At 49.7% G+C, this 23,794-nt stretch overlaps 2 protein-coding genes across 2 annotated transcripts; both read right to left on the bottom strand.

The window, feature by feature from the left end:
- Positions 1 to 144: 144 nt before the first annotated feature.
- On the bottom strand, positions 145 to 12,444 carry LOC128802791 (zinc finger protein 692-like). The gene is given in 13 exon segments (XM_053969358.1): positions 145 to 628; positions 630 to 792; positions 2,775 to 2,874; positions 3,673 to 3,787; positions 3,928 to 4,006; positions 4,260 to 4,322; positions 7,418 to 7,546; positions 7,945 to 8,079; positions 8,234 to 8,279; positions 8,483 to 8,818; positions 9,178 to 9,209; positions 9,320 to 9,516; positions 12,375 to 12,444. Coding segments are annotated over 13 exon segments (1,620 nt in total). The 5' UTR covers positions 12,399 to 12,444; the 3' UTR covers positions 145 to 427.
- A 462-nt stretch (positions 12,445 to 12,906) lies between these two features.
- On the bottom strand, positions 12,907 to 22,907 carry LOC128802787 (HLA class II histocompatibility antigen, DM beta chain). The gene is made up of 8 exons (XM_053969355.1): positions 22,825 to 22,907; positions 21,013 to 21,281; positions 20,205 to 20,406; positions 17,116 to 17,451; positions 15,537 to 15,644; positions 14,806 to 14,838; positions 14,074 to 14,106; positions 12,907 to 13,976 (listed from the first exon to the last, which is right to left on the bottom strand). The coding sequence occupies exons 1-8, from the start codon at positions 22,865 to 22,867 to the stop codon at positions 13,966 to 13,968; spliced, it is 1,035 nt and encodes a 344-aa protein (XP_053825330.1). The 5' UTR covers positions 22,868 to 22,907; the 3' UTR covers positions 12,907 to 13,965.
- Positions 22,908 to 23,794: the final 887 nt, after the last annotated feature.

Below are 23,794 nucleotides of genomic sequence, written 5' to 3'. Positions count from 1 at the left end.
GCACAGCTCAAATGTGTCCTCCCACCCATCCCAATTAGGGAGAACAGCTTGACTGGGAGCTCCCACCCATCCCAGTTTGGGTCCCCAATTCCTGGGTGTTTGGTGTCTCCAACCCCTTTTCCTGCGTCCAAACCACCCAAATCTCACTTTCCTATCTTCTTTCCATAAAAATATTGACACCAAATCCCACTTTTACCCAAAATAAGTATTTATTGAGGATCTACTTGTGGCAATACTGCTGGGATTTGGCAAAAAAAAAAAAAAAAAAAAAAGGGATTTGGCTGAAAACTTGGGGTTTCATCTGGGATTTGGCTGAAAAACTGGGATTTCCCCCAGTTTTGCCCCTCCCGTGTTATTTTTGGCACCTGGGGCTGCTGCATCGTCCCCGATTTCGCTCCAGTGCCCAAAGCTGGGGGACGAGCCCTCTCTAGGACCCCCCCTCGCCCATCCCCTGGCTTTGGGGTGTGCCTGGATCCTGCCCGACATCCCCCGCCCCATACCCCAGCGGGGTCCTCCCTGTGTCCCCCCCACTCCCCAGGACGTCCCCAAGCAGCTCCAGAGGTTCCACGGGCCCAGGGGGCTCTGGGTGCTGCTGGATCCCCTCGGGCCGGGGCGAGCTCCCCAAGCCCCCTGGGGTGGCTCTTGCTCTTGTGGGCGGTGACGTTGTCCCGCTTCTCGAACCTCTTCCCGCAGACGTCGCACGGGAACTGGTAGAAGGAGTCGGCATCGTGTTTCCTCATGTGCCAGTTCAGGGAGGCTTTTTGGCGGCAGGTGAAGCCACAGATCTCGCACCTGGGAGAGATCCCGGCAGGAGTTAAAAAACAAAAAAAAAACCCAAAAAACCAGAGGGAGAACCGTGCTCGGGGCTGGAATGTGCCGTGGGTTGGAGCTCCGGTGCCCTCCTGGCATGAATGCGTTGAACGGGAGTCGTCCTTTGTGCTGTTCCGGCTCGTTAAGCTCTGCCTAATTAAACGCTCCCCTGGAGCTGCTGGGGCTGGACACAGCCAGCTCCAAGGGCAGAAAGCTCAGGAGAAATCCCAGCCCCGGCTTTTGGCTGGGTGCCATGTGCTGAGGAGCTGATTTTGGGTTGAAAAGGGGTGGAAAGAGATTCTGAGGCTGAGCAGAGCTGCAGGGATGGGACTGGGACTTCCTGGGGAGGGATAAGAATGGGACTGGGATTTGTTGGAAGGGCAGGAATGGGACTCTATGACTTGAAATGGGACTGGGACTTACTGGGGAGGGATAAGAATGGGACTGGGATTTATTGGAAGGGCAGGGATGGGACTCTGCGACTCGAAATGGGACTGGGGCTTACTGGGGAGGGATAAGAATGGGACTGGGATTTACTGGAAGGGCAGGGATGGGATTCTACGACTCAAAATGGGACTGGGACTTACTGGGGAGGGATAAGAATGGGACTGGGATTTACTGGAAGGGCAGGGATGGGACTCTGCGACTCGAAATGGGACTGGGGCTTACTGGGGAGGGATAAGAATGGGACTGGGATTTACTGGAAGGGCAGGGATGGGATTCTACGACTCAAAATGGGACTGGGGCTTACTGGGGAGGGATAAGAATGGGACTGGGATTTGTTGGAAGGGCAGGGATGGGACTTCACAACTCGAAATGGGACTGGGACTTACTGGGGAGGGATAAGAATAGGACTGGGATTTATTGGAAGGGCAAGGATGGGACTCTGCGACTCGAAATGGGACTGGGATTTACTGGAGAGGGATAAGAATGGGACTGGGATTTATTGGAAGGGCAAGGATGGGACTCTGCGACTCGAAATGGGACTGGGACTTCCTGGGGAGGGATAAGAATGGGACTGGGATTTATTGGAAGGGCAGGGATGGGACTCTATGACTTGAAATGGGACTGGGACTTACTGGGGAGGGATAAGAATGGGACTGGGATTTGTTGGAAGGGCAAGGATGGGACTCTGCGACTCGAAATGGGACTGGGATTTACTGGAGAGGGATAAGAATGGGACTGGGATTTGTTGGAAGGGCAGGGATGGGACTCTGCGACTCAAAATGGGACTGGGACTTACTGGGGAGGGATAAGAATGGGACTGGGATTTGTTGGAAGGGCAAGGATGGGACTCTGCGACTCAAAATGGGACTGGGATTTACTGGAGAGGGATAAGAATGGGACTGGGATTTGTTGGAAGGGCAGGGATGGGACTCTGCGACTCAAAATGGGACTGGGACTTACTGGGGAGGGATAAGAATGGGACTGGGATTTGTTGGAAGGGCAGGGATGGGACTTCACAACTCGAAATGGGACTGGGACTTCCTGGGGAGGGATAAGAATGGGACTGGGATTTGTTGGAAGGGCAGGGATGGGACTCTGCGACTCGAAATGGGAGTGGGGCTTACTGGGGAGGGATAAGAATGGGACTGGGATTTATTGGAAGGGCAGGGATGGGACTCTGCGACTCGAAATGGGACTGGGACTTACTGGGGAGGGATAAGAATGGGACTGGGACTTAATGGGGAGGGATAAGAATGGGACTGGGATTTGTTGGAAGGGCAGGGATGGGACTCTACAACTTGAAATGGGACTGGGACTTCCTGGGGAGGGATAAGAATAGGACTGGGATTTATTGGAAGGGCAAGGATGGGACTCTGCGACTCGAAATGGGACTGGGACTTACTGGGCAGGGATAAGAATGGGACTGGGACATACTGGGAAGGGCAGGGATGGGACTCTACAACTTGAAATGGGACTGGGACTTCCTGGGGAGGGATAAGAATGGGACTGGGCCTTACTGGAGTGGCTTCTCCCCGGTGTGGATCCGTCGGTGGATGATCAAATTGCTGCTGGTGCGGAAGGAGCGCGCGCAGAACTCACAGATGTAATCCCGCTTGTCTGGGAGGAAAAGAAAAGAAAAGAAAGGAAAGGAAAGGAAAGGAAAGGAAAGGAAAGGAAAGGAAAGGAAAGGAAAGGAAAGGAAAGGAAAGGAAAGGAAAGGAAAGGAAAGGAAAGGAAAGGAAAGGAAAGGAAAGGAAAGGAAAGGAAAGGAAAGGAAAGGAAGAGAAAAAAAAGAAAAGAGAAAAGAGAAGAAAAGAAAAGAAAAAAGAAAAGAGAAGAAAAAAGAAAAGAGAAGAAAAGAAAAGAGAAGAAAAGAAAAGAGAAGAAAAGAAAAGAAAATAAAAGAGAAAAGAAAAAAAAGAGAAAAGAAAAGAGAAGAAAAAAGAGAAGAAAAGAGAAAAAAGAGAGAAGAACAGAAAATAAAAGAGAAGAAGAAAAGAAAAGAAAAAAGAAAAGAAAAGAAAAAAAAGAAAAGAGAAAAAATAAAAGGGATCAGCCTGGAAGAACCATCAGGGCCCTCGGGATGTGCTTCGGGAGCAGGGAGCCTTTCCCAGCATGGGAATGGAGAGATCCGGGCAGCAAAGGGGCAGCAGGGATGGGAGTTTGGGAATGGCTGGGCTGCGGCCCAGTGGGGAGGGGGCTACAGGAGGTGTGAATCCGATGGGAGCAGGTGGGAATCCGTGCAGGAAGTGTGATAAAGGCAGGTGTGATCCCTGTGAGAGGAGCCACAAAACATGCATGGGAGTTGTAACTCCTCCGGGGAGGTGCAATCCATAGGGGGAGGGAGTTGTGAAATGGAAATGGAAATGGAAATGGAAATGGAAATGGAAATGGAAATGGAAATGCCCCGCTCACCGCTGTGCAGCTTCTCGTGTTCCTTCAAGTGCTTCTTGAAGTTGAAGGATTTCCCACAGGTGGGCTCAGAGCAGGTGAAGGTTTTCTGGTGCACGTGCTGGTACTTCTGGTGGTGCTGCCGGGATGGGGGGGGGGAGAAAAAAAAAAAAAAAAACCAAACCAAAAAACCTATCAGCTCCCAATTCCAGCTCCAGGACACCCCACCCAGGCTCCCCAGAGCTCCAGATAAAGCGTTGGGTCTTTCCAGGCGCTCACGTTCAGGTACTGGCGGTTGGAGAAGATTTTGCCGCAGCCTTCGAAGTCGCATAGGAGGATCTCGCGCTTCGCCGCCTTCCTGTCGGAGAAAACACGGGGGGGAAAAATCATTTGTCAGGAAGGAGGAGGAGGCTTGGAAAAGCTCTGGAATATGGATCTGCCCCCCCCCCCCCTCCTCCCCAGCTCTTTCCTCCTCACCCACCTTCCCCCTTCTTCCCACCCACGGAATCTAAAATGAAGCAAAGAAACCCTTTCAGAGCCTGCTGCCCGTCCCTCCTCTTCCTGGGAATGCCTGGAAGCTTCCCTGGGCCCCTTCCCTCTTTCCCAGGTACCTGATCCTCTTGGGGCCGATCTCAGCCATGTCCTTGTCACGCGGCCGTGGCTGCCGCCGGCAACTGCAAGAGGAAAAATCCATTTTGAGCCAGGCCCTGTTGTCCCCCGTCGCTGTCCCCAGTCCCAGAACCAAGATTCCTGAGGAAATCCCACTTTCGGTCATCCTCAGGACCAGCATTTCTCCCATTTCCACCCCACGGACGCGCCAGAACAAACGCATCGTTGAGGCATTAAAATGAGAATAAATTCTTTTATTGCGTGTTACAAAACCCTTTTCACATGGTTTGGACGCGTCCCAGGACACTGAAATTGGCTCCCGGCCCAGTTTGATCTATAATTCATCCATAGCTCCCTGGAAACGGCAACTATTCCTGGCTGTCACCCTGGAATTAAGGAAAGATCCATTAAAAGTGGATTAAAGCGGGGTTTGGGGAGGAGAAATAACGGGACGGTGAGAGATGCCAGTGCTCAAGCATGGATTCAGCCTGGGGCTTGTCCCAAATCTCTTGAAAACAGATTTTATCAGCTCAGGGTGACTTTACCTGGGGAAGGGAGAAGAGGACGCGACCCCCTCGACAATCTGGAAGGTCCTGCTTTGCTCATAAACCAGGATTTTCTCTCCCATTTTCAACTTGCTGTGACAAAAGTGGGGGTGGGGAATTAACCAAAAGATTAAAAATAATAAAAAAATCTGTGTCACCAAACCTAGCCCAAAAAAGGGCTGGTCTGAAGCTTAGGCTCGGCTTTGGGAGCGGGCAGAGAGCTGCCAGCCCCACTTTGGACATATTTGGAGGGCTAGACCGTGGGATTTGGGATGGAAATCAGGCAGAACCCAAAGAACACCAGGAAAAACTTCACATTTAATTCGCTTTTTGGCCAAAAAAAAAAAAAAGAACGGCCCGGATTGGATGCAGACTTTTCTACCCTCACATCGGACCTGGGAGCCTGGGATCTGCACGCTGGCAAGGGAGAGGGGAAGAAGAAATTCCAACGTTACCTTCACTGGGATCGGGTCTCCAGGAAGGGTGGTCCCTCTTCCAGCCGCATCTGGGAAGGTTCCGGAGCTGCCAGGAGAGGGGAGGGCATTCAGCATCCAAAAGGAGCCGCTCAAAGGGATCAATCAAAGCTGGAACGCTCACCTGGGGAAATGCTTGGGGTGGGATTGGCGCTGAGCCCGTCTTTCGGGGGCCAGATGGAGAAGTCACGGCCGATTCCAGGAAAAAAGGGGGATTTTTACCCCCTTTGCTGCATCAAAAGTGTAAGAAAATCCATCCAGGTGAGGTGTCTAGGCGTGTTGGATCTCAGGCCGTGCACACGGACCAAGCCCCTGAGGGCTGAAGGCTGAAGCCCTGAGGGCTGATTTAAGCTTTTTTTTTTTTTTTTTTTAAAGCACAAAACATTGAATTTTGCGCGCCTGGAAAGGAGAGCTGGAAACCCGACGCTCGGCCGCAAAGCTGCCGGAGAAGCCGTGGATCCGTCAGCGGAGGAGATTGTGGTGGGATTGATGGATTTTGGGCTGCTCCACCTCCAGTCCGGCGGAGGCTTCAATGCCCACCCACGGCTCTGGTTCAGGGGGTCTTCGTCCCCCTCCATGGCAGCCCCCAGCTTTGGCTGCCTCTCCTCGCTCCCTGACCACCCTGGACTGGCCCCACAAGGGACAGGGTGGGTGACACCAGGCTCACGAAGCCCCTGCAGCGACGTTTGTGAGCCAGACCAGCTCACTCAACACCCAACGAGACCGAGGAACGCAGCAGCGTCACGTGGAGGGCCTGACACCCCCACAACGCCCTTGGGGACACCGAGCTCTTGCCCCAAGGCCAATGATGTGACGGGGAGGGTTGACCCCACCACCATTGCAGACACGCGGTGACACACGTGGAGCTCTTGCTCCGTCGTGCTGTCACGCGGAGGGTTTATTCCCTTTGGGGACGCGCTATTACGGCTTGGTGGTCCCCGGGGCTCCGTCTGGCCCCCGGGGCATCAGCCACCGTAGGTGTCCCGGGTAGCGCCGTGCCGATGAGGCACAGCCTGCCTGGGCCCCTGGGCTGGCTCCGAGCCGCTGGCTACTTTAGCGAGCACTTGTGGAGTGATTTCAGCTCTCAGTGACTTCAGCTCTCAGTGACTTCAGCTCTCAGTGATTTCAGCTCTCAGTGACTTCAGCTCTCAGTGACTTCAGCTCTCAGTGACTTCAGCTCTCAGTGATTTCAGCTCTCAGTGATTTCAGCTCTCAGTGACTTCAGCTCTCAGTGATTTCAGCTCTCAGTGATTTCAGCTCTCAGTGACTTCAGCTCTCAGTGATTTCAGCTCTCAGTGATTTCAGCTCTCAGTGATTTCAGCTCTCAGTGACTTCAGCTCTCAGTGACTTCAGCTCTCAGTGATTTCAGCTCTCAGTGATTTCAGCTCTCAGTGACTTCAGCTCTCAGTGACTTCAGCTCTCAGTGATTTCAGCTCTCAGTGATTTCAGCTCTCAGTGACTTCAGCTCTCAGTGACTTCAGCTCTCAGTGACTTCAGCTCTCAGTGATTTCAGCTCTTAGTGATTTCAGCTCTCAGTGACTTCAGCTCTTAGTGACTTCAGCTCTCAGTGATTTCAGCTCTTAGTGATTTCAGCTCTCAGTGACTTCAGCTCTCAGTGACTTCAGCTCTCAGTGACTTCAGCTCTCAGTGATTTCAGCTCTCAGTGACTTCAGCTCTTAGTGATTTCAGCTCTAGTGATTTCAGCTCTAGTGATTTCAGCTCTGTGCTCCCAAAGTGCCTCGGCAGACGCAGGGAAGGAGAGAGGTGAAGGCTGTGTGGAGTTCTGTGGAGATGTCTTTATTGGCAGCTTCTGCAAAGGGTTCCAGTGACAGCTTTTCTGTCTGAACTGGGCAATGGTATGGGTTTGTATAGGCTGTTGAGGGATCAGGATTTGTCCTGTGGCTGAGGTCGAGGAGAATACGACCTATAGCCTTACAGAGAGATAACAGGGCTCTGATGTGCGGAAGAGGGGCAGCTCTGTTCCGCTCATCACGACTCTGCATTTCTTACCTTAGGCTAGTGACCGCCACGGAGGCCCTGCAGGGCCTCTGACCGCTACAACGCACAGCTCTTGTCCCCACAAGATGATGACTCTGACCCCTGTCCCCTCGTCCCTTCACCGCTGCGGCCGCCGCGACTCACCTGACCCGTCCGCTCTTCTCCTCCAAGGGGCCAGAGCTGGGCAGGGGCGGCTCGAGCAAGGGCTGCTCCTCCTTGACTGGCTTCTTGCGAGCCTTGGGTTGGCTCTGGCGCCGCTGCGGCTCCGAGTTGCTGTCGGGGCACAGAGCGGGGTGGATGAGAGGGGGGCTTAGGTGCATGATGGGGTGAGATGCGGGTTGGATGTGGTAGGAAATGAGCGAGTTGGACGTGGTTAGACGCGGGTCAGGACTTGGTTAGACGCGGCAGGACGTGGGTTGGATACGGCAAAGAGCCTCCCCCGGGTGAGACACGATGAAAACGCCTCTCCAAAATTTCGGGTGGTTTGACCCCCGAAACCACCTTGTTTTAACAGCACGCCGACGCCGTTCCCACCTCCTCCCCGCTCTGCCGGGGCAGCTGCAGCAGGGACAAGCACGTGAGGCCCGAAACCCTTCCAGTGCAATACTGGTCTGGACTGGGAGGGTGTCAGCGGGCGCTCCCACGCAATCCCTATCTCCAGGCTCCCTCACCTGTCCAGGGATGGGTGATAGTTCTCGTCACGCAGGTCATCGGTGTAGGCCAGGTCGTCACCCTTGGCAAAGTCCTCGTCCTCCTCTTCCTCTCGGGGCTCAGCTCCTGGCTCTGCGTCGTCCCCCGGCACGGCGCTAGCGGACAATGACCTGGGTCAGCTCTGCTGTGAGGGCTCAGCCGCGGACGGTCGCGTTGGCCAACGTTGGGGGGACACAGGGGTGGGTCAGACAGGGCCAAATGGAACCGCTGGCCTCGCCGGGGCGATGCTTGTGGGGTGCCACCACTCACCTCTCAGCTGCCGCCACAGGCCCCGGTTCCGGTGGCACCTGAGGGGCTGGAAGGGGGACAGGAGGGTGGTGAGGAAGGGCTGGGAGAGGTGAGGAAGAGGAGGAGGGAAGGTCTGGGGTTGGGGCAGCGTCTGATCCTACTGGGATGGTGTTAGAACTGGAGCTACCCTAGAACTGGGAGAGGGAGGGGCTGAAGGTGGGGAATCAAGGGGAGTTGAGGGCAGAAAGGTGACCTGGAGGAGGAGCTCACCTGTGCCACCACTGTCACCACCATCTCCCACCTCCTTGCCCCCATCCCCGTCACCGCGGGGTGACCTGGCCGTTCCCTCCGCTCCGGCCTCGCCGCAGCCCAGCGCGGCGCCGCGGAGCGGATGCTGGCGGCGCCCGGCGCCCAGGGAGGGGCTGTTGGGAGCCCCGGAGCCGCCCCACGAGAAGCGGTGGCCGGCCACGCACTCCCAAACCAGCGGGGCCGCGCCGCCTGCCGCCGGCAGCTGGATGTCCGGCACGAAGCCACACTCCTGGCCGTGGCTGTGGGACAGCGCGACCAGGCGCTGCAGCGCAGCGGGCTGGAGCCGCTCCAGCTCTCCTGGGAAAACAAAGAAATCTGTGAAAAACAGCTCCGAAATGGCTTTTTTTTTTTTTTTGGGGTGGGAGGGGTGGGGTTTGGGACACCTGCACCTCTCCACCTTTCTTAGGGTTCTCCTTGTTAAGAGCAACTGTCAAACAGCTTCCCAAAAAAAAAAAAAAAAAAGAGCTGGGGGTGCCAAAAACGGAACACAGGGAGGATTTGCCTTGGTGGATGGCGGGGCGGTGAGCAAACCCAAGAGCAGCACCGGGTGCTTCTCCAGCACCCAACCCACGAGGAATCCTCCCCCTCCACCGCCAACTTCTGTTGGACCCAAAAACTCCTGGATGCCGACGTGGAACTGCGAGGGGAGCACCTACCTGGGCTCCAGGTGCAGCCATGAGAGCTGTACCTGCGCGGGAAGACAGAGGTGAGCGAGCAGAACCCTGGGGTTCTTCCCACCGGAGGTGGGGGTTGGAATGGCTTTTTTTTTTAGCCCCCCTTTCCCCCCCAACCAGTGACCTGTCGAGGAGGAACTGGGCCAGCTGGGAGTGCAGGGCGAATCCGAGCTGCTCCTTGAGGCGGCACCAGCGCTCCAGGTGCCCCCCGATGCGGATGCGGCACTTGCTGCGGCGCGCGTCCAGCTCCCGGCGCTTCTGGCGCCGCACGAGCTCCGGAGCCTGCGGACGACCCCGGCGGGACGAGGCTACGGGGAAGGGCTGGGGGCACACAGAGAGAGGGGGGACGGGATGGAACAGGGGGTTTTTGGAGTTAGCAAAATGAAGGAAGCGTTGATGGTTGTGTGTTGAATTTTAACCTTTTACTTAAGGAACCTCTGCCATGGTACAAAACGCATAGGAAAATGCAAATTTCTGAAGTTTCTCACATAAAGAACAATACCAGAAGAAGCAAAGAACCCACATAAAGAAACTCCTCTTGAAATAGAGATTTTTGGAGTTAACAAAATGAATGAAGCATTTATATTTTACCTTGTTGGGTTATATCTTGAATTTTAACCTTTTACTTGAACCTCTGCCATGGGACAAAGGGCATAAGAAAAATGCAAATTTCTGAAGCTTCTCACATAAAGAACAATACCAGAAGAGGCAAAGAACCCACATAAAGAAACTCCTCTTGAAACAGAGATTTTTGGAGTTAAGTTAACAGAATTAATTAAGCATTTATATTTTAGCTTGTAGGGTTATGTATTTAATTTTAACCTTTTACTTAAGGAACCTCTGCCATGGGACAAAGGGCATAGGAAAATGCAAATTTCTGAAGTTTCTTGCATAATAAACAATACCAGAGGAGGCAAAGAACCCAGATTAAGAAGCTCCTCTTGAAACAGATTTTTGGAGTTCACTTAACAAAATTAATTAAGCATTTATATTTTACCTTGTAGGGTTATATACTGAATTTTAACCTTTTACTTGAAACTCTGCCATGGGACAAAGGGCATAAGAAAAATGCAAATTTCTGAAGCTTCTCGCATAAAAAACAATACCAGAGGAGGCAAAGAACAGAGATAAAGAAGCTCCTCTTGAAATAGAGATTTTTGGAGTTAACAAAATGAATGAAGCATTTATATTTTACCTTGTAGAGTTATATCTTGAATTTTAACCTTTTACTTAAGCAACCTCTGCCATGGGACAAAGGCTGTAAGAAAATGCAAATTTCTGAAGTTTCTTGCATAATAAACAATACCAGAGGAGGCAAAGAACCCAGATTAAGAAGCTCCTCTTGAAACAGAGATTTTTGGAGTTCACTTAACAAAATTAATTAAGCATTTATATTTTACCTTGTAGGGTTATATACTGAATTTTAACCTTTTACTTGAACCTCTGCCATGGGACAAAGGGCATAAGAAAAATGCAAATTTCTGAAGCTTCTCACATAAAGAACAATACCAGAAGAGGCAAAGAACAGAGATAAAGAAGCTCCTCTTGAAATAGAGATTTTTGGAGTTAACAAAATGAATGAAGCATTTATATTTTACCTTGTAGAGTTATGTCTTGAATTTTAACCTTTTACTTAAGCAACCTCTGCCATGGGACAAAGGCCGTAAGAAAATGCAAATTTCTGAAGTTTCTTGCATAATAAACAATACCAGAGGAGGCAAAGAACCCAAATAAAGAATCTCCTCTGTCTCCAAGCCCATCAGGACTGACAGACGGACTCAGATCAGCACCAAAGGACCGAACACGCAGAGAGGAAAAGTTCAAAAGTTCAGCCATGAGGAAGACCACGATCTTCATCCTCAGGACCACCGAGAGACCCCCGTGCGACCACCACAGCAAACCAGGCGTGCCCAGAAGGGCGTGGATTTATTTAGCGTGAGAGGCGAGGACAGGCGGGGCCAGGGGTTGGATATGCACGGAAAAGTTGTGCAATTCCAACATCACAAAACATAATATTCATTGTAACTGTTGCGTAAAGCCAATCGTAAAATAGGCATTTTTCCACACCAATCGTAAAATAGGCGTTTTTCACACCAATTATAAAATAGGCGTTTTTCACACCAATCGTAAAATAGGCGTTTTCCACACCAATCGTAAAATAGGCGTTTTTCACACCAGTCGTAAAATAGGATTTTTTCACACCAATGGTAAAATAGGCGTTTTTCACACCAATAGTAAAATAGGCATTTTCCACACCAATCGTAAAATAGGCGTTTTTCACACCAATCGTAAAATAGGCGTTTTTCACACCAATTATAAAATAGGCATTTTTCACACCAATTGTAAAATAGGCGTTTTTCACACCAATTATAAAATAGGCGTTTTTCACACCAATTGTAAAATAGGCGTTTTTCACACCAATCATAAAATAGGCGTTTTTCACACCAATTGTAAAATAGGCGTTTTTCACACCAATCGTAAAATAGGCGTTTTTCACACCAGTCGTAAAATAGGCGTTTTTCACACCAATTATAAAATAGGCATTTTTCACACCAATCATAAAATAGGCGTTTTTCACACCAATTGTAAAATAGGCATTTTTCACACCAATCGTAAAATTGGCATTTTTCCACACCAATCGTAAAATTGGCATTTTTCACACCAATCGTAAAATAGGAATTTTTCACACCAATCGTAAAATAGGAATTTTTCACACCAATCATAAAATAGGCGTTTTTCACACCAATCATAAAATTGGCATTTTCCACACCAATCGTAAAATAGGAATTTTTCACACCAATTGTAAAATTAGCATTTTTCACACCAGTCATAAAATAGGCATTTTTCACAGGGGGATATGGGGGGGTGGGACACACAGGAGGTGGTTGGGGACACGGAGAGGGTCACGAGAAGGGGTTTTGGGGGGGGGGGGTCCCCAAGGCCTCGCCCCTCTTAGCCCCGCCCCCTTCCCGCCGTTTCCCCCGGTCCCCCCCCTCCCCCAACTCCCGGTCCACCCCCCGCCCGTTCCCGCCGCCGGGCCTTAAAGCGGGCGGGGGGGGGGGGGGTGCGCCGTGAGGAACGGAGACGGGCGGGAACGGGGAACGCCCACGGCTCCGCCGCGCTCTCACCGCCCTTCCCCGCCGCCCTTCCCCGCCGACCTTGCCCCGCCGCCCGCGCACCTCCTCCGCCGCTCCGCGCTCCATCCCGCGCCGTGAGGGCCCCACCGCGGGCCGTGCCCCCTTTAAGAACCGCCGGGCCCACCCCCCCTGCGCGCCGCGCACGGCCCGCAGCAAAGATGGCGGACGCTCCCTGGCCCCGCCCCTCGCGCAGCCGCGGGGGCCGCTGGGAGATGTAGTCCGGCCGCGGGGGTGCGGAAAATGCGCGTTTTACCATCGGATTTTCGGCAGATTTGCAATTAATATTAAACGCGTAATGTTCGGAAAGTTGTGTTTTGTTAATTCTCTCAAGTAGCGCGTTAAATAAATGTATTTTTAGGTTATAACGCGATGTTAAAATGGAAACCGCGCTACGTAATGATGCTTTTTTTAACCAGCTCAGGTTAATGTTGCTTGTTCAATAAATTGGGTTTTTTTTTGTTTTTTTTTCACATTTCTGGGGGATCCTTCCGGAGGTTTTCTCCCAAATTTGTTCTAAATAAGGACAGGGGGATTTTGGGGGATTTTTTTAGGGGGTTTTTAATGGGATTTGAGAGGGATTTTTTAGGGGATTTTTAATGGGATTTGAGGGGGATTTTGGGGGAATTTTGGAGGATTTTTAATGGGATTTGAGGGGGATTTTGGGGATTTTTTAGGGGATTTTAATGGGATTTGAGGGGGATTTTTTTGAGGATTTTTAATGGGATTTGAGGGGGATATTTGGGAGTTTTTACGGGATTTTTAATGGGATTTGAGGGGGATTTTTGGGGTTTTTTAGGGGATTTTTAATGGGATTTGAGAGGGATTTTAGGGGAATTTTTGAGGATTTTTAATGGGATTTGAGGGGGATTTTAGGGGAATTTTTGAGGATTTTTAATGGGATTTGAGAGGGATTTTTTAGGGGATTTTTAATGGGATTGAGTGGGATTTTTAGGGAATTTTTAGAGGATTTTTAATGGGATTTGAGGGAGATTATGGGGGAATTTTTTGAGGATTTTTAATGGGATTTGAGGGGGATATTTGGGAGTTTTTACGGGATTTTTAATGGGATTTGAGGGGGATTTTTGGGATTTTTTAGGAGATTTTAATGGGATTTGAGGGGGATGTTGGGGGAATTTTTTGAGGATTTTTAATGGGATTTGAGGGGGATTTTGGGGAATTTTTTTGGGATTTTTAATGGGATTTGAGAGGGATATTTGGGAGTTTTTAGGGGATTTTTAATGGGACTTGAGGAGGATTTTGGGGGATTTTTTGAGGATTTTTAATGGGATTTGAGGCGGATTTTTGGGTGGATTTTTGGGGGTATTTGAGGGAATTATTTTGTTGGTTTTTTTTTTAATTTTTGGGTGTTTTTAGGGGGATTTTTGAGGATTTTGGGGAGGATTTCTTGGGGGGGAAATTGATATTTTTGGGAGGGGCTGGGGGGAATTTTTGGGGATTTTTTTGTTTTTTTTTTTAAATGGGATTTTGGGGTGGATTTTTGGGTGGGGTTTAGGGGATTTTGGGGTTTTTTTAGGGGGGATTTTTGAGGGAGATTTGGGGATTTTGGGGCAGAATTTTGGGGTGATTTTCAGGGTTTTCGGGCCCCGTCGTCGTCACCGTCCTGGGAGGGTCCTCAGATGCTGCCTGGGAAGGGAAAGTGACAAAAAATGGGACAAAAAAGGTGAAAAAAGGGGGGGGAAATGTGAAAAAAGGGACAGGAGGTGACATCGGGGTCCCTCACCTGCGTAGGTGTCACCGGGGAGGGGGGTGTAACCTGCAGGGAGAAAATGGGGCAAAAATGGATAAAAATGGACAAAAATGAGATAAAAATTGAGAAAAAAGAGAGAAAAAAGCAACAGAAAGAGAGAAAAAAATTTTATAAAGGGAAAAAAGGGAGAAAAAAGTAACTGAAAGGGAGAAAAAGTGAAAAAAAGGAGAAAAAAGGGACAAAAATGAGAAAAAAAAGCAATAAAAAGGGACAAAAAAGGAGAAAAAATAAAAAAAAGGGTCAAAAAAGGAGAAAAAAAATAAATAAAAATGGACAAAAAAGGGGGAAAGGACAAACAGTGATGAAAAAGTGAAAAAAAGGCAAAAAAAGGAACAAAAAAGCAACAGAAAGGGAGAAAAAGTGAAAAAAGGGACAAAAATGAGAAAAAAGCAATAAAAAGGGACAAAGAGTGATGAAATAGTGGGAAAAAAATATGAAAATTGGGAAAAAAGGAGAAAAAAGGACAAAAATCAACAAAAGGGGGCAGAAAAGGGACAAAAAGAGAGGGAAATGGACAAAAAATGACAAAAGGGGATAGAAAATGAGAAAAAAGGGACAAAAAAGGTGAGAAAAAGCAACAAAAAAGGACAAAAGTGACAAAAATTAAGAAAAAGTGACAGATAATGGGCAAAAAGGAATAAAAATGACAAAAAGGGAGAAAAAGGGACAAAAAGAGGGACAGGAGGTGACATCGGGGTCCCTCACCTGCGTGGGTGGCACCGGGGAGCGGGGTGTAACCTGCAGGGAGAAAATGGGGCAAAAATGAGATTAAATGAGATAAAAGCGGACAAAAAATGAGAAAAAGGGGACAAAAAGCGACAAGAAGCAACAAAAATCAGCACAGCAGTGATATAAAAGTGACAAAAAGTGACAAAAATGGCATAAAAGAGACATAAAAGTGACAAAAATGTCATAAAAGAGACAAAAAGTGACATAAAAGTGACAAAAATCAGCATAAAAATGACATAAAATCAACAAAAATTGACAAAAAGTGACATAAAACCAACAAAAATCAGCATAAAAGTGACAAAACTGAGATAAAAGTGACAGAAAGTGACAAAAAGCAGCATAAAAGTGACATAAAAGTGACAAAAAGCAACAAAAATCGACAAAAGTGACGAAAAGTGACAAAAAACTGACACAAAATGCGGCAAAAATCAGCGTAGAAGTGACAAAAAAGGGACAAAAATCAGCATAAAAGTGACAAAAAGTGAGATAAAAGTGACAAAAAGTGACAAAAAGTGATAAAAATCGACAAAAGTGACGAAAAGTGACAAAAACTGACAAAAAATGTGGCAAAAATCAGCGTAAAAGTGACAAAAATCAGCATAAAAGTGACGAAAAAGGGACAAAAAACCAACAAAAAATTGTCAGAAAAGTGCCAAAATTGCCCAAAAGTGTCCAAAATTGCCCCGTTTTGTGCCCCCCGGTGTCACCTGCGCGCAGGAAGCGGCGGAGGCCGAAGGTGAGGATGAGGAGCCCCAGGAGCAGCGCCAGAACCGCCAGGGCCACCAGCAGCGACAGCCGCGGCGACAGACCCGGGGCTGCGGGGATAAATCCACCCGAAATTCAAATTAATCCACCCGAAATTCAAATTAATACACAGGAAATTAAAGGAAATTCACCCAGAAATTCAAATAAATCCACAGGAAATGAAAGGAAATTCACCCAGAAATTCAAATAAATACACAGGAAATGAAAGGAAATTCACCCAGAAATTCAAATAAATCAACCCAAAATGAAAGGAAATTCACCCAGAAATTCAAATAAATCCACCCCCAGAAATTCAAATAAATCCACAGGAAATGAAAGGAAATTCACCCAGAAATTCAAATAAATCCACCTGTAATGAAAGGAAATTCACCCAGAAATTCAAGTAAATCCACCCCCAGAAATTCAAATAAATCCACAGGAAATGAAAGGAAATTCACCCAGAAATTCAAATAAATTCACCCAGAAATTCAAATAAATACACAGGAAAATTAAAAAAAAATCCACCCGAAATTAAAAGAAATTCATCCAGAAATTCAAATAAATACACACGAAAATTAAAAAAAAAAATCTGCCAGAAATGAAAGGAAATTCACCCAGAAATTCAAATAAATACACAGGAAAATTTTAAAAAAAAACACCCGAAATTAAAAGAAATTCATCCAGAAATTAAAAGAAATACACCCGAAAATTTTAGAAAAAATCCACCTAAAATTAAAAGAAATTCACCCAGAAATTCAAATAAATACACACGAAATGAAAGGAAATTCACCCAGAAATTCAAATAAATCCACCTGAAATGAAAGGAAATTCACCCAGAAATTCAAATAAAATTAAAAAAAAAACATAACAGTAAAAAAATCCCCCCCCCAAAAGTCCTAAACAATCCGTAACAGCAAAATATCCTAAAAATCCTCCCAAAAATTGTAAAAAAAATGGTTAAAAAATGGTAAAAAACGCAGTCCAAATAAAAAAAAAAAAAAAAAAACCAAAACAACCATCCAAAAATCCTCAAAAAATCCTAAAACTAAAAACACTAAAAATCCCCAGAAAGAAAACCAAAAAAACCAAAAATTCTAAAAAATTTGTAAAGAACAGTCAAAATTTTAAAAAAATCGAAAAAAAACCCTTCAAACAATCCCAAATAATTCCTAAAAAATCCGTAACAAAAAAAATCCTAAAAATCCTCTGAAAAATTGTAAAAAATTGTAAATAATTGTAAAAAATTGTAAAAAACTAAAAAAATTGTAAAAAAAATTGTAAAAAATGGTAAAAAATTGTAAAAATTTGCTTAAAAATTGTTAAAAATTGTAAAAAATTGTAAAAAATCGTAAAAAAATTGTAAAAAAATTGTAAAAAATATGTAAGAAATTGTCAAAAAAATTGTAAAAAATGCCATCAAAATTAAAAAAAATCAAAATAAACCCTCAAAAAATCCCCCAAAAATTCCCTAAAAAATCCCAAAAGTCCCAAAAACCCCCAAATTCCCCCAAAATTCCCGAAATTGCCCCGAAAGGGCCTCACCCCACGTGACTCTGAGGGGCTCCTCCAGGCTGGGGTGCAGCGCCACGCAATCGAAAGTGTCCCCAGATGTCCCCGGTGGCACCTGGATCGTCGCCTGCGCCCGGAACGTTCCGTCCCCCACCGGCAGCACCCGCGATTGTCTCGAAGTGTCGCCGACGGTGTCGCCGACGATGCCACCAACGGTGTCGCCAACGCTGTCCTCGGCGATGTCCCCAATGATGTCACCGTTGTGGAGCCACCTCATGGTGATGTCGGCGGGGGAGAAGCCCCAGGCGTAACACGTCAGGGCCAGCGCCGGGCCTGAGCGCTCGGGGACGATGCGCAGCCGCGGCGGCGCTGGGGGGGACAGTTGGGGACAAAAAGGGACGTTTGGGGACATGGTGGAGGTGGCTTTGTGTGACCAAGTGGCCCCAAATTGGTGAAAAATGGGATCAAAGTGGAGAAAAGTGGGCTCTAAATGGTCCCAAGATGGCCGCAAATGTCCTGAGGTGATCAAATGGTCCCCACAAAATGGCCGCCAATGTGCTTCAAAATGGCCACCAGGGAGCCCGACTCTGCCCCAAAATAGGACCAAAATGGACTAAAATGGGCCCAAATGTGTCCCCAAGTGGGTCCCAAATAGCCCCAAAATGGTCCCAAACTGGTCCCAAATGTGTCCCAAAATGTCCTAAAAGTAGCCCCAAATATGTCCCCAAGTGGGTCCCAAATGGCCCCAAAATGGTCCCAAAATGGCCACCACAAAATGGCCCCCACAAAATGGCTGCCAATGTGCCTCAAAATGGCCACCAGTGTGCCCGAATGTGTCCCAAAATGGGCCCAAATGTGGCCCCAAATGTGGCCCCAAAACTCCTCCAAATGGCCCCAAAATGGAGATAAATGGGCTCAAAATGGCCCCAAGATGGCCGCAAATGTCCTGAGGTGATCAAATGGCCCCCACAAAATGGCCGCCAATGTGCCTCAAAATGGCCACCAGTGTGCCTGAATGTGCCCCAAAATGGCCACCAGTGTGCCTGAATCTGCCCCAAAATAGGCCCAAAATGGACCAAAATGGCCCCAAAATGGGCCCAGATTGGTCCCAAATGTGTCCCCAAAATGTCCTAAACATGGCCCCAAATGTGTCCCCAAGTATGGCCCAAAATGGTTCCAAAATGGCCACCACAAAATGGCCGCCAATGGGCCTCAAAATGGCCGCCTATGTACCCAAATGTGCCCCAAAATAGGCCCAAAATGGACCAAAATGGGCCCAGATTGGTCCCAAATGTGTCCCCAAAATGTCCTAAACATGGCCCCAAATGTGTCCCCAAGTGTGGCCCAAAATGGTCCCAAAATGGCCACCACAAAATGGCCGCCAATGGGCCTCAAAATGGCCGCCTATGTACCCAAATGTGCCCCAAAATAGGCCCAAAATGGACCAAAATGGCCCCAAATTGGTCCCAAATCTGTCCCCAAAATGTCCTAAACGTGGCCCCAAATGTGTCCCCAAGCGTGGCCCAAAATGGTCCCAAAATGGTCTCCACAAAATGGCCACCAATGGGCCTCAAAATGGCCGCCTATGTACCCAAATGTGCCCCCAAAATAGGCCCAAAATGGACCAAAATGGCCCCAAATTGGTCCCAAATGTGTCCCCAAAATGTCCTAAACGTGGCCCCAAATGTGTCCCCAAGCGTGGCCCAAAATGGCCCCAAAATGGTCCCAAAATGGCCACCACAAAATGGCCGCCAATGGGCCTCAAAATGGCCGCCTATGTACCCAAATGTGCCCCAAAATAGGCCCAAAATGGACCAAAATGGCCCCAAATTGGTCCCAAATCTGTCCCCAAAATGTCCTAAAACGTGGCCCAAATGTGTCCACCAAGCGTGGCCCAAAATGGCCCCAAAATGGTCCCAAAATGGTCCCCACAAAATGGCCACCAATGGGCCTCAAAATGGCCGCCTGTGTACCCAAATGTGCCCCAAAATAGGCCCAAAATGGCCCCAAAATGGGGCCTAAATGTGTCCCCATATGTGGCCCCAAACCTGCTCCAAATGGACCCAAATGGCCCCAAATGTGTCCCCAAGTACATCCCAATATGGCCCCAAAATGGAGAAAAATGGACTCAAAACAGCCCCAAGATGGCCGCAAATGTCCTGAGGTGATCAAATGGCTGCCACAAAATGGCCGCCAATATGATTCAAAATGGCCGCCAGTGTGCCCGAATGTGTCCCAAAATGGCTCAAAACGGACCAAAATGGGCCCAAATGTGTCCCCAAAATGTCCTAAAAGTGGCCCCAAACGTGTCCCCAAGTGTGGCCCAAAATGGTCCCAAAATAGTCCCCACAAAATGGCCACCAATGGGCCTCAAAATGGCCGCCTGTGTACCCAAATCTACCCCAAAATAGGCCCAAAATGGACCAAAATGGCCCAAATTGGTCCCAAATCTGTCCCCAAAATGTCCTAAAAGTGGCCCCAAATGTGTCCCCAAGCGTGGCCCAAAATGGCCCCAAAATGGTCCCAAAATGGCCACCACAAAATGGCTGCCAATGGGCCTCAAAATGGCCACCAGTGTGCCCAAATCTGCCCCAAAATGGACCAAAATGGCCCCCAAACTGGTCCCAAACTGGTCCCAAATGTGGCCCCAAAATGTCCTAAAAGTGGCCCCAAATTTCCCCCCAATGTCCCCCGATGTCCCCAATGTCCCCAAAATGTCCCCAAAGTGTCCAATGTCTCCCATGTCCCCAACATTCCCAGTGTCCTCAATGTCCCCAACACCCCAAATATCCCTGATACCCCCGATGTCCCCAATGTCCCCAAAGTCCCCAACATCCCCAATGTCCCCAATGTCTCCAACGTCCTCAATGTCCCCAATGTCCCCAACGTCCCCAATGTCCCCAACATTCCCAATGTCCCCAATCCCCTCAATGTCCCCAATGTCTCCAACGTCCCCAATGTCCCCAATGGTCCCCGACGTCCCCGTTGTTGCCAATGTCCCCATTGTCCCCAATGTCCCCAACCCCCCGTTGACCCCAACGTCCCCAATGTCCCCAACATTCCCAACGTCCCCAATGTCCCCAACATTCCCAATGTCCCCGTTGTCCCCGATGTCCCCTGACCTCTCAGTGGTGGCCACACCCTCTTGGGCAGCTCCTGGCAGAGCCGCTGCCGCTGGCGCAGCCGCTGTCCCCACCTGCTGTCCTGGGCCAGCGCCCGCGCCAGGATGTCCCCAAGTGTCCCCAAGGGTCCCAGTACCGCCCCTGTGTCCTCAGTGTCCCCAATGTCCCCAACGTCCCCAATGTCCTCAAAGTCCCCAATGTCCTCCAACCCCCAAAATGTTCTCAATGTCCCCAATCCCCCCAATAGCCCCAACGTCCTCAATGTCCCCAATGTCCCCAACACCCTCAATGTCCCAATGTCCCCTAATGTTCCCATTGTCCCCAATGTCCCCCGTCGTCCCCGATGTCCCCAACGTCCCCGTTGTCTCCAACGTCCCCGTTGTCCCCAATTTCCCCAACCCCCCATTGACCCCAACGTCCCCAATGTCCCCAACATTCCCAACGTCCCCAATGTCCCCAACATTCCCAATGTCCCCAATGTCCCCGATGTCCCCAACATTCCCAATGTCCCCAACGTCCCCCATGTCCCCAACATTCCCAACGTCCCCAATGTCCCCCAACATTCCCAATGTCCCCAATGTCCCCGATGTCCCCGTTGTCCCCGATGTCCCCCAATGTCCCCCAATGTCCCCCAATGTCTCCAATGTCCCCATTGTCCCCAATGTCCCCAACCCTCCGTTGACCCCAACATCCCCAATGTCCCCAACATTCCCAACGTCCCCGACGTCCCCGTTGTCCCCGACGTCCCCGTTGTCCCCGATGTCCCCGTTGTCCCCGATGTCCCCTGACCTCTCAGTGGTGGCCACACCCTCTTGGGCAGCTCCTGGCAGAGCCGCTGCCGCTGGCGCAGCGCTGTCCCCACCTGCTGTCCTGGGCCAGCGCCCGCGCCAGGATGTCCCCAAGTGTCCCCAAGGGCCCCCCCTGCTGGCAGGGGCCGGCGCGGGGTCCCCGCAGGTCGCCGCACACCAGCGGGAACCGCGACAGCGCCACCCTCCACCTCCTGAGAGCCGTTGGTGGCCACCAAGGAGCCGTCAGTGGCCAGCGAGCAGAACGAGGCCACCTGCAGCACGAACGGGGCTAAAAGGGACCGGAAATGGGATTGGAAGCGGATTTTTTGGGGTTTTTTTTGGGGATTTTTCGGGGTTTTTTTTAATTTTTGGGTGGGTTTTTGGGGATTTTTTTAAGGTTTTTGAGGATTTTTTGGGGTTTTTGAGGGGATTTTTGGGGTTGTTTGGGGTTTTTTTTTTTTGTTTTTTGGGGGTTTTGGGGATTTTCTTGAGATTTTTGGGAATTTTTTAGGGATTTTTTGGGGGTTTTTTTGGGGCTTATTTTGGGGAATTTTGGGATTTTTTTGGGTTTTTTTTTATCGGGATTTTGGGGGGATTTTGGGGGGTTTTGGGGATTTTTTGAGGTTTTTTTTTGAGATTTTTTGGGATTTTTTTTTGAGGTTTTTTGAGGATATTTGGAGTATTTGGAGGATTTTAAAAAATTTTTTGGGGGATTTCATTGGATTTTTTTGGGATTTTTTTGGGGGGCTTATTTCAGGGAAATTTGGGGATTTTGGGGATTTTTGCAAGATTTTGAATTTCCTTTAGGATTTTTTGGAGATTTTTTTGATATTTTTTGAGGGATATTTCAGGATTTTTAAAATCTATTTTTTTGGAGGTTTTGCGGGGGGGTTTAAAATTTTTTAAACCTTTTTTGGAGATTTTTTGATTATTTTTGTGGCATTTTTTGGATTTTCACCTAAAAATCCTCTGCACCCCAACAAATGTTATGGGGCAGGACCCCCCCCAGCCCTGCCCTCATTCCCAACTTCCCCTTTTCCCAAATTTTCCCCTTTTTTTCCCAATTTTTTTCCTGCCAAATCCGCTTCCCACAAGGCGGGCCCCCCCAAACCTCCCCCAAATTCCCAATTTTTCACCCCAAAATCTGCTCCACCCCCCCCCAAATCTTATAGGGCGGAGCCCCCCCCCGACCCCCTTCATTCCCAGCTCTCCCTTTTCCCAAATTTTCCCAAATTTTCCCAAATTCTCCGTTTTTTTCCCCGCCAAATCCGCTTCCCACAAGGCAGAGTCCCCCCCCAAACCTCCCCAAATTCCCAATTTTTCGCCCCAAAATCTGCTCCACCCCCCCCCAAATCATATAGGGCGGAGCCCCCCCAACCCCTCTCATCCTCGACTTCCCCTTTTCCAAATTTTCCCCTTTTTTCCCAAATTTTTTGCCCTCAAAATCCCCACAAAACCCCACCCCTACAAGGCGGAGCCTCCCTAAACCTCCCCAAATTCCCAATTTTTCACCCCAAAATCCGATCCACCCCCCCACAAATCTTATAGGACGGAGCCCCCCCCAACCCCCCTCACTCCCAGCTCTCCCTTTTCCCAAATTTCCCAAATTTTCCGCTTTTTTCCCGCCAAATCCGCTTCCCACAAGGCGGAGTCCCCCCTAAACCTCCCCAAATTCCCAATTTTTCACCCCAAAATCCGATCCACCCCCCCCAAATCTCATAGGGCGGAGCCCCCCCAGCCCCGCCCTCATCCCCGACTTCCCCTTTTCCCCAATTTTCCCCAATTTCCCCAAAATTTTCCCGTTTTTTTTCCCCCAAACCCGCGCTCCTCACCCGCCCCGGGGGCTCCGAGCGCCGCCAGCAGCAGCGGCAGCATCGCGGACTGGGAGGAACTGGAGGAACTGGGAGGAACTGGGACGGACTGGGAGGGGCTGGGAGGTGCTTTGGGGTGCCCCCCCCCGGGTGGGGACGTTTGGGGACATTTGGGGACATTTTGGGGCAGCCAATGGGAGCGCGCGGCGGGCGCGCGTCACTCGCTGCCAGGCAGGGCTGAGCCGGGAGCGGCCGCGAGAGGGACTTGGAGCGAACTGGGAGAACTGGGAGGGACTGGGAGGGACTGGGAGGGACTGGGAGGGACTGGGAGGGACTTGGAGCGAACTGGGAGAACTGGGAGGGACTGGGAGGGACTGGGAATGGATTGGGAGGGATTGGAAGGGAACTGGGAGGGACTGGAAGGGAACTGGGAGGGAACTGGGAGGGACTGGGAGGGACTGGGAGAACTGGGAGGGACTGGGAGGGACTCGGAGGGATTGGGAGGGACTGGGAGGGACTGGAGGGACTTGGAGTGAACTGGGAGAACTGGGAGGGACTGGGAGTGAACTGGGAGGGACTGGGAGGGACTGGGAATGGATTGGGAGCGAACTGGGAGCACTGGGAGGGACTGGGGGGAACTGGGAGGGACTGGGAGCACTGGGAGCTGTTACTGGAAGGACTGGGAGGGAAGTGGAAGCACTGGGATCTTTTACTGGGAGCACTGGGAGCTGTTACTGGGAGCCACCCTGGGAGCTGGGACTGGGACCGGGACCAGGACTGGGATTAGAACCGGGATAAAACCGGGATCGGGATCAGGACTAAAACCAGGACCAGGACTGGGATAAAACCGGGATCGGGATCAGGACTAAAACCAGGACCAGGACTGGGACCAGGATCAGAACCAGAACCAGGACTGGGATAAAACCGGGATCAGGATCCGGACTAAAACCAGGACCAGAACCCGGATTGGGACCAGTATCAAGGCTAAAAC

Source organism: Vidua macroura, unplaced genomic scaffold (assembly GCF_024509145.1).
Source record: "Vidua macroura isolate BioBank_ID:100142 unplaced genomic scaffold, ASM2450914v1 whyUn_scaffold_187, whole genome shotgun sequence".
Taxonomy (NCBI): Eukaryota; Metazoa; Chordata; class Aves; order Passeriformes; family Viduidae; genus Vidua; species Vidua macroura.
This window is presented reverse-complemented; position numbering and strand designations above follow the sequence as displayed.